General features: G+C 42.5%; 1 protein-coding gene across 9 annotated transcripts in view; it reads left to right on the top strand.

Annotated features, from left to right (window-relative positions):
* Positions 1 to 12,839, top strand: part of NEBL (nebulette) — a 131,444-nt gene that overhangs the window by 72,682 nt on the left and 45,923 nt on the right. For 7 of the 9 annotated variants that reach the window (XM_081931579.1, XM_081931577.1, XM_081931578.1 and 4 more), the window contains exons 3-4: positions 10,756 to 11,035; positions 11,124 to 11,195. The exons of the other annotated variants lie outside the window; for them this stretch is intronic. In XM_081931579.1, coding sequence (XP_081787705.1) covers positions 10,967 to 11,035; positions 11,124 to 11,195 — 141 coding nt within the window. In that variant the 5' untranslated portion in view covers positions 10,756 to 10,966. The remainder of the gene's footprint in view (positions 1 to 10,755; positions 11,036 to 11,123; positions 11,196 to 12,839) is intronic. 9 annotated transcript variants of the gene reach the window in all.

The following is a 12,839-nucleotide window of genomic DNA, read 5'->3' as shown; positions in this document are numbered from 1 at the left end:
CCTAGTCTGTCATTCTTCAGATCAGCAAAGCTATCAATAGAGCAACTGTTGACTAGTAGGAAAATCCCCAGGAAAATTCTAATGTTTACTTCTGCTTTAGGAGCATTTAGGAACAGACATTTCCAGTCCAACCAGTGAGACAAATATTTGTGTTCTCAGAAGAGACTGATCCCAACCATGATAATGATTTTATTCAACCATAATAAGGGCTTTATATAAGCTCCTCCAAATGAGTTGGTTTTGTGTTTTAGGGTAGTGTAAAACTAGATTACAGAATAGAGGTGGAGAAGTCCTTTTGACCAGATAAACTCTCTGCGGGCCACATTTGACTGGTGAGAAGGGCTTCCCACTTGTCCATTGCCTGACATTATATTTAGCCAAAGATTATTCAAGATTAAAAGGTAAGGCTAAACCAAACCATGGCCATAATTTTATTTTGGGAACCTGCTTGTTTGCACTAAGCCATAGTTTGCAAACTGGACTGTTTTGTCTTTCCATTGACAGATAAAATGCATGCTATCAATGGCATAAATGAGTTTGGTGATGGAGGAAAGAGTTTTCCTAATATTTCAACAAGTTCATTGTGCTTCTATAATTGAGAAATGGGATTTGTGTGTCTGAGTGAGGAATCCTGAGGTGCTCCAAGGAGCATGATGAAGAGTCTGGCCTGGTTCACCTATAATGCAAAGCCATACATTGTTTCACCAAACTGTGATTTGTTTCAATGTCTAACCCAACTGAACAGAATAACCTTGGGTTTTATTCTGGCAACAAACCACAATGTGAAGTCAAGGTTTGTTGTTGGCTTATGAACCATGGATTGTTTAAACTCTGATTTGGCATTATGCCCCAACCCATAGACTTGGTTTGTTTGGCCACCTCATTCTAGATGCTCACCAAGCTATAGGCAGGAGCAGCTAGAAAACAAATCAAGCCTTGGAAAACTAAGCTTTGGCTTGTTTGCTTATCTGTGAACAAAGCATGGTTAAAACAACCAACGGCTTAAGAGTTATGTGTGAATGCAGATGGTACATTTACACAGAGCTGTAAATCCATAGTATTAACTTTATTTTGAGAACATTAATTTAATACTTAAACAAATGCCCTAGATTTAGCTAATGAAAAGCATAGTGTTTTGCAGTTTGATGGAAAAGAGCATTAATCTGTTACTTCCTGACCCTGTCTGATTTGTAAGTGGTAGGGCTAGGATGAGACATGAAATAATACTGAAGCAGACATTACACATGCCTTCACCCTGCTGATCCTTTTCATGATGTCATGCACTTAGATTCTATGGTTTCCAGTTTTCATATGATGGATTTTATAAGACGGCAAAAGTTCTCATAATTATCCAGATATTATAGCTACTGTTTTGGGTAGAGATAGTACCGCATAATTATTTTGCTTTTAGAAATAACATCTTTTATAAGTTTTATGTTGCATGAGACATTTTAAATTATATTAAGTTCCTCTAAAATGTTCGGCTAACAAAGCCCTAAACATGTTTGTGCACACAGAGCACATTCTTTGCATTCAAGGTTTAATCCCTGACTTGTCTAGTTTAAAAAAATCAGGTAGCAGGTGATGAGAGAGACCTTTCTTTGTTTGAGATGTTGGAATGCCACTTGCAGAGTGTTGTTGCTATAATATTTATACCCCACCTTTCCCCCTGACAGAGAAGTCAGTACTGTGGTGAATAGACCAGTGGTTTGACAGGTGGTGCTTATCCAGTTTGGGGGGCCTCTGGTTGTGGCCCATCGTGGACACCCCCCCCTTTGCCCTCACGGCCAATCATTGGGCTGCTGTGTGGCCAGCCACCATGACTCCTGGGATAGCCTGCCAAGGGAACAATTTGAATTTTCACCTATTCAGGGCCTTGGGTGGGTAGAGCTTTGGCAGCAGACTGGAGGGAGCAAGTCTTCACTACGGTCCACTTCCAGGGAATAAAAGATGGCTGTGCTGCGGATCCTCAGCTGAGTCAACCAGTGGCGTAGCGTGGGGGGTGCAGGGGGGGGCCGCCCGCACCGGGCGCAACATCTGGGGGTTAGGGTTAGGGGGCGCAAATCCATGGGTTAGGGGGCGCAAATCCACGCGTTAGGGGGCGCAAATCCACGCGTTAGGGGGTGCAAATTACTTGCCTTGTCCCAGGTGCTGACAACCCACGCTATGCCACTGGAGTCAACAGAAGAGCAACCCAGTTGCCCACCCTACATGTTATTCTTTAGACACCAGTAAAAAAACCCCTTGCTGTGGTTTAAGGTAGTCACGGTCTTTGGGGCTGGGCCTGTTTGGGGTTTTTCCTCATAGCAATCACCACAACTTTCAGTGGATGGAATCCTTAGTCCAGTTTTGTGTCTGGGGTGATTTAGTGCATTACCCCGACCTCAAGCAGGTTTGATCTCAGGGTTCCCCGGTAAAGGGGTCTGATTGGAAGTTTCTGTCCTGAAGCCACGTGGGGAGCAATAGGGCCATAGAACTTCGAGTAGTGGCAAGGGGAGGCCCAGCTTTGTTGGCCTACATCTTGAGGTGGCAGGCATAGTCCTGTCCAATCCTCAGCCTTCCCTCTGGAGGCTGATAATGGATACACACCCAATGCCTAAGCCCAAGCTTTATTAATCAATAAAGTTGTGACCACATTTTAATCCCAGAAAGTTGTTGTGTCTTGTTTGCTCCCCCTGTCATTCCTCATGTCTTTGTCCACAAGGGTTGAGCACACTGTGAGTAGGTCTACATTATTGGGCAACTTCATGGCTGCCTGTCTTTGTGAACTTTGTGAACTATAAAATAATTTTATAGTCTCATCTAAGGCCATGGTGTTTGGCTTTTTCTTTTTGTCTATTATTTGTAACATTAAGAGACTTCTGTACAGTAATGCACTAGAAATTTAAGTTTTTAAAAAATAAATGAATGATCTGACTGCAGCCAGAGCCCGTGGTAGATTGGAGCAAGGTTTTTGGAAGGAGGAACGGCATCTGCACTGAGTGAAAGACAGACTGTTCCAGTCGCTGAGAATGGCAGGAATGGACGAAGATAAGCATAGCATGAATATGAACTTGTGGCAGTAAGAAAAGGAATAAGGGGAAACAGATAAGGTGACACAAAAATGCAATCCAATATAGGCTGCAAGTGACAAGATGAAGTAGGACAGATTCTTTTTTTCCAAACCAATAGCTTATTTATTAAGGTTTACATATTCAGGCTGTCACCAGAAAGTTAATTTCCAGGAGGGCCAAGGGCATAACTTGGATGAGCTTTTAGGCTTTTATCTTTCTGATGATCTCATAGGCAGCCAGAGTCTGCCTTTCTGTTTAAAAAAAATACTATCTAGCGCCAGGGGCTGGTTTGAATCTGTACCAATGAGCTTTGTGGATTTTTCTAGAGCATGAGAGGCGACTTTTAAGTCTCATCAAAACCCCAGAGATAATAATCTGTAAATCAAAATGGCATGAGGCTTTGCCAGGAGGCAGAAGAGGGAAACGTCAAATCTTATTTATACATACCTTTCCCAACATGGAGCCTTATTTCATTTCCTAACACACTTTTAAATCTAACATGCAATAATCCTGCTTCACTATGTTAGTAATTTAAACCACTCCGCAGCTAATGTCACCAAACGCAAGCTAGAAATTAAGCATATGCAGAGAATTGTATAGCTTCATATTTGTACTTATCAAGCCAGATGCTTTCAAAAGCACCGACAGCTGTAAACAGCAGTGCATCACAAGCAGAAAGGGTGTTCTGTAAATTAAAGCAAGAAAGTCGCAACCCCAGATGAAAGCTTATAAAAAGCAAAATAAATGGTATTTTATCTTGCAGCAGGTCAATAATAGATCTGCCACCTTCTACACATTTTAAATTTAGTAATTTGCTTGTTAACACATTGTGTTTTAATGCAGTAACCAACTTACATGTAGTTTGAAATATTAGGTCAAAGTTTTGGAATAAATGCACATTTTTTAAAAATCACATAAAACTATCTTAAGCTAATTACACTTTGAAAATGTCACTCACTGAGCTGTTCATTTTAGATAGCACCTAAGGGTACTTCCATATGGTTCATTCAGAATTTGCTACTTCATAGGATGGTTCACCCAGGTTATGGCTGAATGAAATAACCATTTATGCAGAGCCCTCCTAGTGCATCACCACCACTCTAAGATTATGGTTGTAGTCTCTTTAGTTTTGACATGCCTAGTCCACTTTCCTATCTTTCACAGCTGAAAAAGGACCAAGTGCCAAGAGCAGAAGACAGCAGCCCCTATAGGCTAGTATCTCAGGAAAATTAATAAATGAATCACATTCTCCTCCACCGACGTCATGGCTGCTGTATGAAAGGAGGAAAAGCTCTCTGCACAGGCCCATAACTCAGTTGCAGAGCACACGTCTTGCAGGTGCCAGGTACTTTATCTATGCACTATATGTGCGCCCAGATAAGAAATGGGGTTCCAAGGCTAATTCTAGTTCTTATTGAGTCCTGACTGCTCTGTCTTGTAGCTGCCAAGTTCTACTGAGCACTGGAGCAGATGTTCAGTAACTGGTAGGGTAAAGGTAAAGGTAAAGGGGCCCCTGACAATTAGGTCCAGTCGTGGCCGACTCTGGGGTTGCGGCACTCATCTCGCTTTATTGGCCAAGAGAGCAGGTGTACAGCTTCTGGGTCATGTGACCAGCATGACTAAGCCGCTTCTGGCGAACCAGAGCAGCGCATGGAAACACCGTTTACCTTTCCTGCCAGAGCAGTACCTATTTAACTACTTGCACTTTGAAGTGCTTTTGAACTGCTAGGTTGGCAGGAGCTGGGACCGAGCAACGGGAGCTCACCCCGCCGTGGGGATTCGAACCGCCAATCTTCTGATCAGCAAGCCCTAGGCTGTGTGGTTTAACCCACAGCGGTAGGGTATGGAACCCCAATTAATAAAATGTACAAAGACCCCAAATATGTCTTGATTAGGTTGCCCTATTAAAACTCTTTCTCTACTGATTTCCCCACAGCACCAGTTTATTTTTAAAACAACTAAAAAAACTCCTGGCATGTTTAAGAGTGGAGGCTGACACTCAGCTGCTGTTAGAGAGATAGAAACACTTTCCTCCAGGGGTAAAATGTAAATGCTTGAATTATTAAACTAGCTGCACGTTACACTAAATGTTATTGTGTTGCTTGTGCACATATTAATTTGCTTAATATGTTATAATATATGGTGGTAGATAATATTCAAGACAGCTTCTGAAGGTGTCGCCATATTGACTTGTTGCAGGAAATATAACTTGTGGCACCTTGAAGATTAACAGACTTATTGTGGCAATCACTGTTGTGGGCTAGAGCTTGCTTTTCCAGACCTATGAAACTATACACATGCACCTAGGGCCAAAAGGGCCATGAAATTAAAAGTTAATGTATGTTCTCCATATGCATTACAGATGCAGAAAATTCAAAAAGATGCCCATGGGGAATCTTTGACATTATCTGGCAGAGAACAAGTCCCTTATTATAAACTTGTCCACTAAACAAACAGCTGCCCAATCATGAGATACCATGACAGATCCACACCAGAGCAAACCATGACAGATCCCTAAATTATTTAAAGAGTCCCCTGCCACCTAAACTGCCTAAAGCACATTTAGCTTTAAACTTGCTTTCCCCATAAGAAAGTCAACCCACTGTCTCTTCAATACTTCTTCAGTACAATGTATGTCCAGTACTCTGAAGACGTGCAAGTTCTCCTTCTTTAAGTGAGAAAGTTGTCTGTGTCTACAGCAAAAAAGTGACTCTAAAGTGAAATGATGCCCAAAATGATTGGGCGCCAGCAAGTCACTATGTGCACTAGAAAATGAAGTTATGTGCTGGGCCATCTGCAGCCACCCACACCCCATTGTTTCCACAGAAATGCCTTGGGATTCACATCGGGCCCACCAGCATTTTGGAGAATTAAAAATACAGGGGCCTTAACCACTCAGCCACCCCAAAAAGCAAGCATCAGAGGTGGTAGCAGTGGCAGGAGTAATGGAGAAGAGCAGGGTGGCCAATACAGTAAAGGTGGCAAGGAGGTGGACCAGGACAAAGGTGACCAAGGCCGTCTTACCCATAGGCACTAGGGGTGCGGGACACCTGGGCGCCGGGCTCTTAGGGGCGCCAGGCCGAGAGTCCAGGGCCTGAGAGTTGAGTCCGAGGAAGAGCCTGTCTGCCGGTCGGAGCGCTGTGGTGGGCTCTTCTGCTGCGGCGCAGGTTCAGGGGGGACTGAGCCAGCAAGATGCTGAGGTGGCTGCCTGGCTCCACCCTCCCTGCCTGGGACTGGGCTACCTGGGGGGAGGGGCACTGGGCGGATCGTTGCACCCTAGCACCGCATATGCTTAAGACAGCCCTGGAGGTGGCACACAGGGTTCCTTGTCCAGGGCACTCAAAACTGGCGGCATCTCTGAAGCGGAATGGAAAGCAATAGTAGAACAGCTTAAAACCATTGGGTTCTTTGGCTGACTTTGGTAGCCTACTGTACCAGTCTTGGCAGATGTCCTTAGATTGCTACTAGGTTGTCATGGGAAAGACAGAGGGAGGGTGGGGAGAGAAAAAAGACAGGTAGTGCCATTTTGAGGCTCCCTCCCCTCTTTCATTTGTTGCATTCGATGTCTACATTTTATATCTCTCATTACTAAGTAACCAGATATATGTCAATTTCATGCAGTAGTAAATAGGTGATGCAGGGTCACCAAACGTGTTACCATGTTCAGAGATGTTCTTAGCCTCAGACAGTTCATAATCTTCACTTTGCATTATGGCAGCCTATCACACAATATGCACAGCCAACCACCAGACAAGTGCCAGTTCCCTTGGCCTGAAAGCGAGATGAGCACCGCACCCCATAGTCACCTTTGACTGGACTTAACCGTCCAGGGGTCCTTTACCCTTTAAGCTTTTAACCTTAGAAAAAAAATAGGAGCTAAAGGCCATTTTGAAAAGCCATATCTGTGCTGGCTCTTCTACCAAAGTTCGTTTATGACCAAAACAGCCAATTTAATCAATGAAAACTCAAGATTTAGATCCCATTCTGGATGAAGACAAAAAGCATGCTAACCTGCCAGCCAATCAGAGATCTGCTCCCATGAAGGGTGACAATCCAAAGCCTTGTGTGCTTCTTCACTGAAGTGAATGGGCTGTGTCAGCAGCTTGCATGGATAATGCCCTAGGACAGGAGTCTGGATTTTGTAGCCCCAATTCCATTTTTGAAACTGAAGTATTGTAAGACATCTACAGTGTGATGTTTCATGAGATACTGGGCGGATAGTCCCAAGGCTTCATAGAGATGCAAGTTCCCAACAGGAACTCAGGATCAGAGGAAGCTGACTTATACTGCGTCAGACCACTTGGTCTGCCTAGTTTCAGGCTTAATTTGGAAATTTAGATGTATATTATCTCTTGAGCTTGCACTGTGTGTTCCTGAACTATGCAGCACAAAAGCCTGTTTCAATTTAAGTGTTCATAATTCTGCCCCTCCCAATGAATTGTGAAACCTAAAGTTTCATATGGCTCGATCAAGGAGTGCCTGCAAAGCAAAGCATTCTATGTAGCAAATGAATATACCGTATTTTTTGCTCTATAAGACTCACTTTTTCCCTCCTAAAGAGTAAGGGGAAATGTGTGTGCGTCTTATGGAGCGAATGCAGGCTGCACAGCTATCCCAGAAGCCAGAACAGCAAGAGTGATTGCTGCTTTCACTGCGCAGTGATCCCTCTTGCTGTTCTGGCTTCTGAGATTCAGAATATTTTTTTCCTTGTTTTTCTCCTCCAAAAACTAGGTGCGTCTTGGGGTCTGGTGCGTCTTATAGAGCGAAAAATACGGTGTGTGTGTGTATATATATATATATATATATATATATATATATATATATATTGCTGGGTATACAACCTTTTTTTTACCGGCATTAAATTGTCATTTAGATCCTAAAATATGCTAACTGTACTCACAGAGCTGCTGCAGCTGCATGTGTTGGAATGTAGTATGGCAACTGTAAAATAGATATTTGACAATGTGTAGGCAGAATTATGTTTTTCAGGAGGTTGCAAGAAAGAGCCATATTTATCACCATCTCCCTGTTGTCAAGGTAACCATGTTTCCTTGTTGGGTAGCCTTCTTCGTAGGGAGCCTAACTTCCCTTTACCTAATTATTGCTAGCCATTACATTTTCAATTCATTTTATGTCAGTTCTCTGGAACGACACATCCTCGTTTCTCTCCAGGGTTAGGGTCAGCCTATGTGTTAGCATGTGGATTGTGCTGACAGCCTATAAAGCCATGTGGAGGAGATTTACAGTGAAAGGTAGGAAAGAGTGCGGTGCCAAACGTGTCCTTGAAACAGCCTCCCCCAGCCATTTTTCTCTCAATAAGTTTACTTGTAGCCTTGGAGGTCTCACCAGGAGAGTAATAGCTGGGCAAGGCAATTTCGGGGAGAAGCACTGGTGGAGAAAGGATTTTAGGACAAGAACTGCTAGTGTCAGAACTGTGCTCGAATGTGATGAGCTGTAGAATTGTAGTCATTTGCCTAGGTAGCCAAGTACTCACATAACCTGGAATAGCCATACCTAGTGATTGGGCCCTTCTACCTGGGAATAGAAGAGAAACTTACCTAATTTGCAGTTTCCAAAATAATATGCAGACTTAACCATAGCCATAGTTCAAAATTTCCACTTCAGTTCTCCATAATACATAGTGATGTATATAAAAAATGCAAATAGTATGATAAAGAGCTCATTTAAAAATGCATAGTTGAAAATAACATGCAAAAACACATTATACTAAAAAATATTGCTTTGCAAAAGTGTGAATATTAGGAAAAAATGCATATCAAAACGTTTAAAAGAGGTTTTTATGAGGACTTAAAAAAATAAGTCACAAGGTGATGCAGAAATTATTCTAGACTTTCAGGCTGGAATAATGAGAAACAAAAAAAACAACAACCCTGAAAGTGATGTTTCCTAGGTCCTGGGCCAACTTGAACTGCTATACCACAAGGCCTTTGCATTCCCTTCATTTGGTTCTTCTGGACTTGGACCCAAGCATCTCTTCCAACAGGGTATTCCTTGTATTCTGTCTGCCCTTCAAACAGAGTACTCTCCTCTGTAAAGTAGGGCACATTGCCACCTTGATAGGCTCTGGGAAGGTGTGTCAAGAACATGAGCACACAAATGAGTACTCTGTGTCCTCTTGGAATGATATATTCAGTGCGTCTAGAAAACAAGAACAACCCCAGATAAGTAAACACAGGGAAATGAACCTTCAGCAAGTTCATGTATGGGAAAGGGAGAGCAGGGAATGTAGGACAAGCTACAGAGTATTTCTAGCTCAGCACTTAGGCACTTAGTCCGCAACACCAACAGAGGGTACTGTAAATGCTGCCCTGGCTGGTATCCCAATACAGTATTATTGTTTGATCAAAGTCATTCTGTAGAACCGCTTTTTAAAAATTATTCACAGTATATTTTAGAAGGTTTTTAGTATGCTTTTACCATATTGTAACTTTCACCTGTTAAGTCAACCAGGTTCCCTTCATTGAAAATGACAGGAGTCTTTTCAGGCAAATGTGTCAAAATGTAATGCAGGTTTACTGTATAACTAACCCCCCCCCCCCGCCAAGTATTTGAACTATACAGCTTTCTGGGAAATCTGTAGGAATAGCAGAAAGCTATGTTTGCTGTTTGCCTACAAGACAGCCTTGTAATTAGCAGTGGGAGTTTGACATAGTTTAATAGTCAATGGTCTCTGATCCCTGCTGAGCTGTGCATGGGATTCCTGGGGTCTTGGCCCTCAACCAGGGTCTGTGTTCCTTTGGAAAATTGAAGATGCGGCAGAGGCTGTTGTAGCTTTAAGAAATACGATTTTTTTTTTTAAAAAAAACATATTTACCCCTGAATTTAGATGGAGGGTGTTCAGATCTTACAGCATAGTCATCTCAAGCCAGTGTGGTGTAGTGGTTAAGAGCGGTAGTCTCGTAATCTGGGGAACCGGGTTCGCTCCTCCACATGCAGCTGCTGGGTGACCTTGGGCCAGTCACACTTCTCTGAAGTCTCTCAGCCCCACTCACCTCACAGAGTGTTTGTTGTGGGGGAGGAAGGGAAAGGAGAATGTTAGCCGCTTTGAGACTCCTTAAAGGGAGTGAAAGGCGGGATATCAAATCCAAACTCTTCTTCTTCAAGAGGGGCTTGTTCCCCACACCAGTGAAGCGCAGGAGCCCAAAGTACCTCTCCCAGCCATACTGCAGGCAGACTGCCCAAGATAGATACCTCCCTTTGTTCTCCCTTCTTCTTCCCATCACACCTTGCTAAAGACACTCTTTCCTGTCACCTCCCCCGCCTTGGCAACCTCTGTCTGCCCAGGCCCAAGATTCCTCTTAGATTGGGCCATCAATACCTTTTGTAATACTAACATCACTATCCCAGATGAGCCACTGGCTCCAAATTATACGCCAAATACTCCAATACCCCAAATAATAAAAATCATACAGTTTATTAATTTCTAGGGTATAGGGCAGTCCCCCCTCAAACCTATAACATTGTATTTTTGAGGTGTTGTTGCAAGTGTGTACTTGGATTCGCACATGCACTACTAGCACTCCTGTATGTTCATATACACACTCCTGAGAATTTTGCAATCCTGCCAATTTTACAAAATTAAGGGGCAGGCTTTTGTTTAAAGCTCAATATTCTCAAGTGCAGTTTTAGATATTTTAAGCCTGGTTGCAAGGAAGTTTTAACTGTTGTGTTTTTTTTTTAGGTCACTATAGCAAGGACATTTGTGATGCCTTTCACTCCACTCATGCTGAATTGTTCAGATAAGACCCTTGAAGTACTGCCTAAATAAGGGAGAAACCATGGGGACGTTAAGCTCGCTGTAGAAGCAGACCAGCATAGGCATTCAACAAGTTGTAGAGTGCAAGCTGTTTTACCTTACTGAACTTTGCCATTTTTCTAACTGAACGGAAGAAATGAGAATGCCGTTTCAAGAATCTAGGGAGAATGGAAGTGAGGAGGAGGAGGAGAACTCTGAGGCAAAGGTGGGTGGTTCTGATACATTCTGTAAAGTGCTAGGGAATTCATTATGTGATTTGTACTCATTTTTGGCATGCCTTCTTTCTTCTATAGGTGTTCCTTAAGCCTGTTATTGAGGATAGAAACATGGAGCTTGCCAGAAGGTGCACTGAAATGATAAGTGATGTAAGTAAAGGTTCTTAGTAGTGTGTTAATTCCTTATTAAATTTTTGGTCATGTTTCAGCTAGACAAGATTTTAAAAGCACGCATCCAAGGCTCTAAGTAGAAACGGACCAATTTGTTCCTGGAAAATATGTATGCATATTTGTGAAAGGGTTAGCGGTTTTCCTTTAAAACGGCATTGTGAAACTGGCTTTTGCCGTTTTCAGTTTTCCCTTTTCTTTGCAAAGTGTTCCAACGTTTCTAAGTTGTCAGTAGAAGCTTATTCAGAATACATTAACAAATTCTGATGGGGTTTTAAATAATGTGGAGCCCAAATTTTTTAGAAGTTAGCTTTAAAGTGGCATCATGAAAGTTGAATTTGAGCAATAAGTGACTCCTTTTCACAACAACTCTGAATGTTGTTTTCTGGGACATCATTGCTCAGATGGAGCTGGTGAATTTCAGAGCAAATGAGTCTTGGCTTCAGGCATTCTTTTGGTGGGTTTGAGATAGAGAACTCATCTTTGTCATGTCACTTGAGCCCCCGAAAAACCTCCCTAGGGAGACATGACTGGCTTCTTCATTGCATCGTCTGCGCCATTTGGACAGTATATGGTTCTTTAGGAAGACCTTTGGGGCGTTGCATTTTTTATTACTATTGGAGGTCCTTGTTGCTGTTTTTTTATACCTTTGGTTTTGATTGTTTTAAATTTTTTTCCTGATGTTGTACAGTGGTACCTTGGGTTACATACGCTTCAGGTTACAGACTCTGCTAACCCAGAAATAGTGCTTCAGGTTAAGAGCTTTGCTTCAGGATGAGAACAAAAATTGTGCAGTGGCGGCACGGCAGCAGCAGGAGGCCCCATTAGCTAAAGTGGTGCTTCAGGTTAAGAACAGTTTCAGGTTAAGAACGGACCTCCAGAACGAATTAAGTACTTAATCCGAGGTACCACTGTATATGTGTTTAAATTTTATTAGCTGCTCTGGATTTCTCTTTGAAAGAAAGGCAGAGTTAAAATATTTCACTAAATAAATAAATGTCAGCACAACTGTGATTCCACTGAGGTAGCCATTGGCCATACCATAATCTCTCAGGTTCAGCGCGACCATCTGTGAAAGGGTGATAACAATATTGAACTGCCCTGAGACAATATACTGAAGCCATCTTGAACATATGAAAATTCTTAACTATGGCTGTATCATGGCCATAGTATTAGTTTTTCCTTGAGACCCACTAATTTCAGTGGCATGGTTGGTCACTTGCTTAACTGTCTTCTGTTCAACGAGACTTAATTGTGCTTAACTTTAACAGGATTGTGCCTTAATCTGGGTGGAGTTGCTGCTTTTATCACATACACAAAATTGAAACTTGTCAGATCCACAGTGGATATCCACGAAGAACCTTCTTCTCTAGATCATTGATTTCTAAAGCTCTTTTCACTGGCTTAATGGAAGTCTGTTGGATTTCTGCCATTATAAGCATAGTGATGATAACTGAAATGTTTAAGTGTCCTCATCTAGCCACTTTACATCTCTCTGATGTCCAGTTCCTAGCACTGATTCAAGCTTTGTGTTTCCTTTTCTGAATGAGGTACATATAAGCTAAAAGCATGGGATGCCTTTGCCCGGCAGCGCTGTGGCCCAAAGATTGCAGCAAAATACTGGGG

This window comes from Podarcis melisellensis (genome assembly GCF_964234715.1).
Source record: "Podarcis melisellensis genome assembly, chromosome: 12".
Taxonomy (NCBI): Eukaryota; Metazoa; Chordata; class Lepidosauria; order Squamata; family Lacertidae; genus Podarcis; species Podarcis melisellensis.
This window is presented reverse-complemented; position numbering and strand designations above follow the sequence as displayed.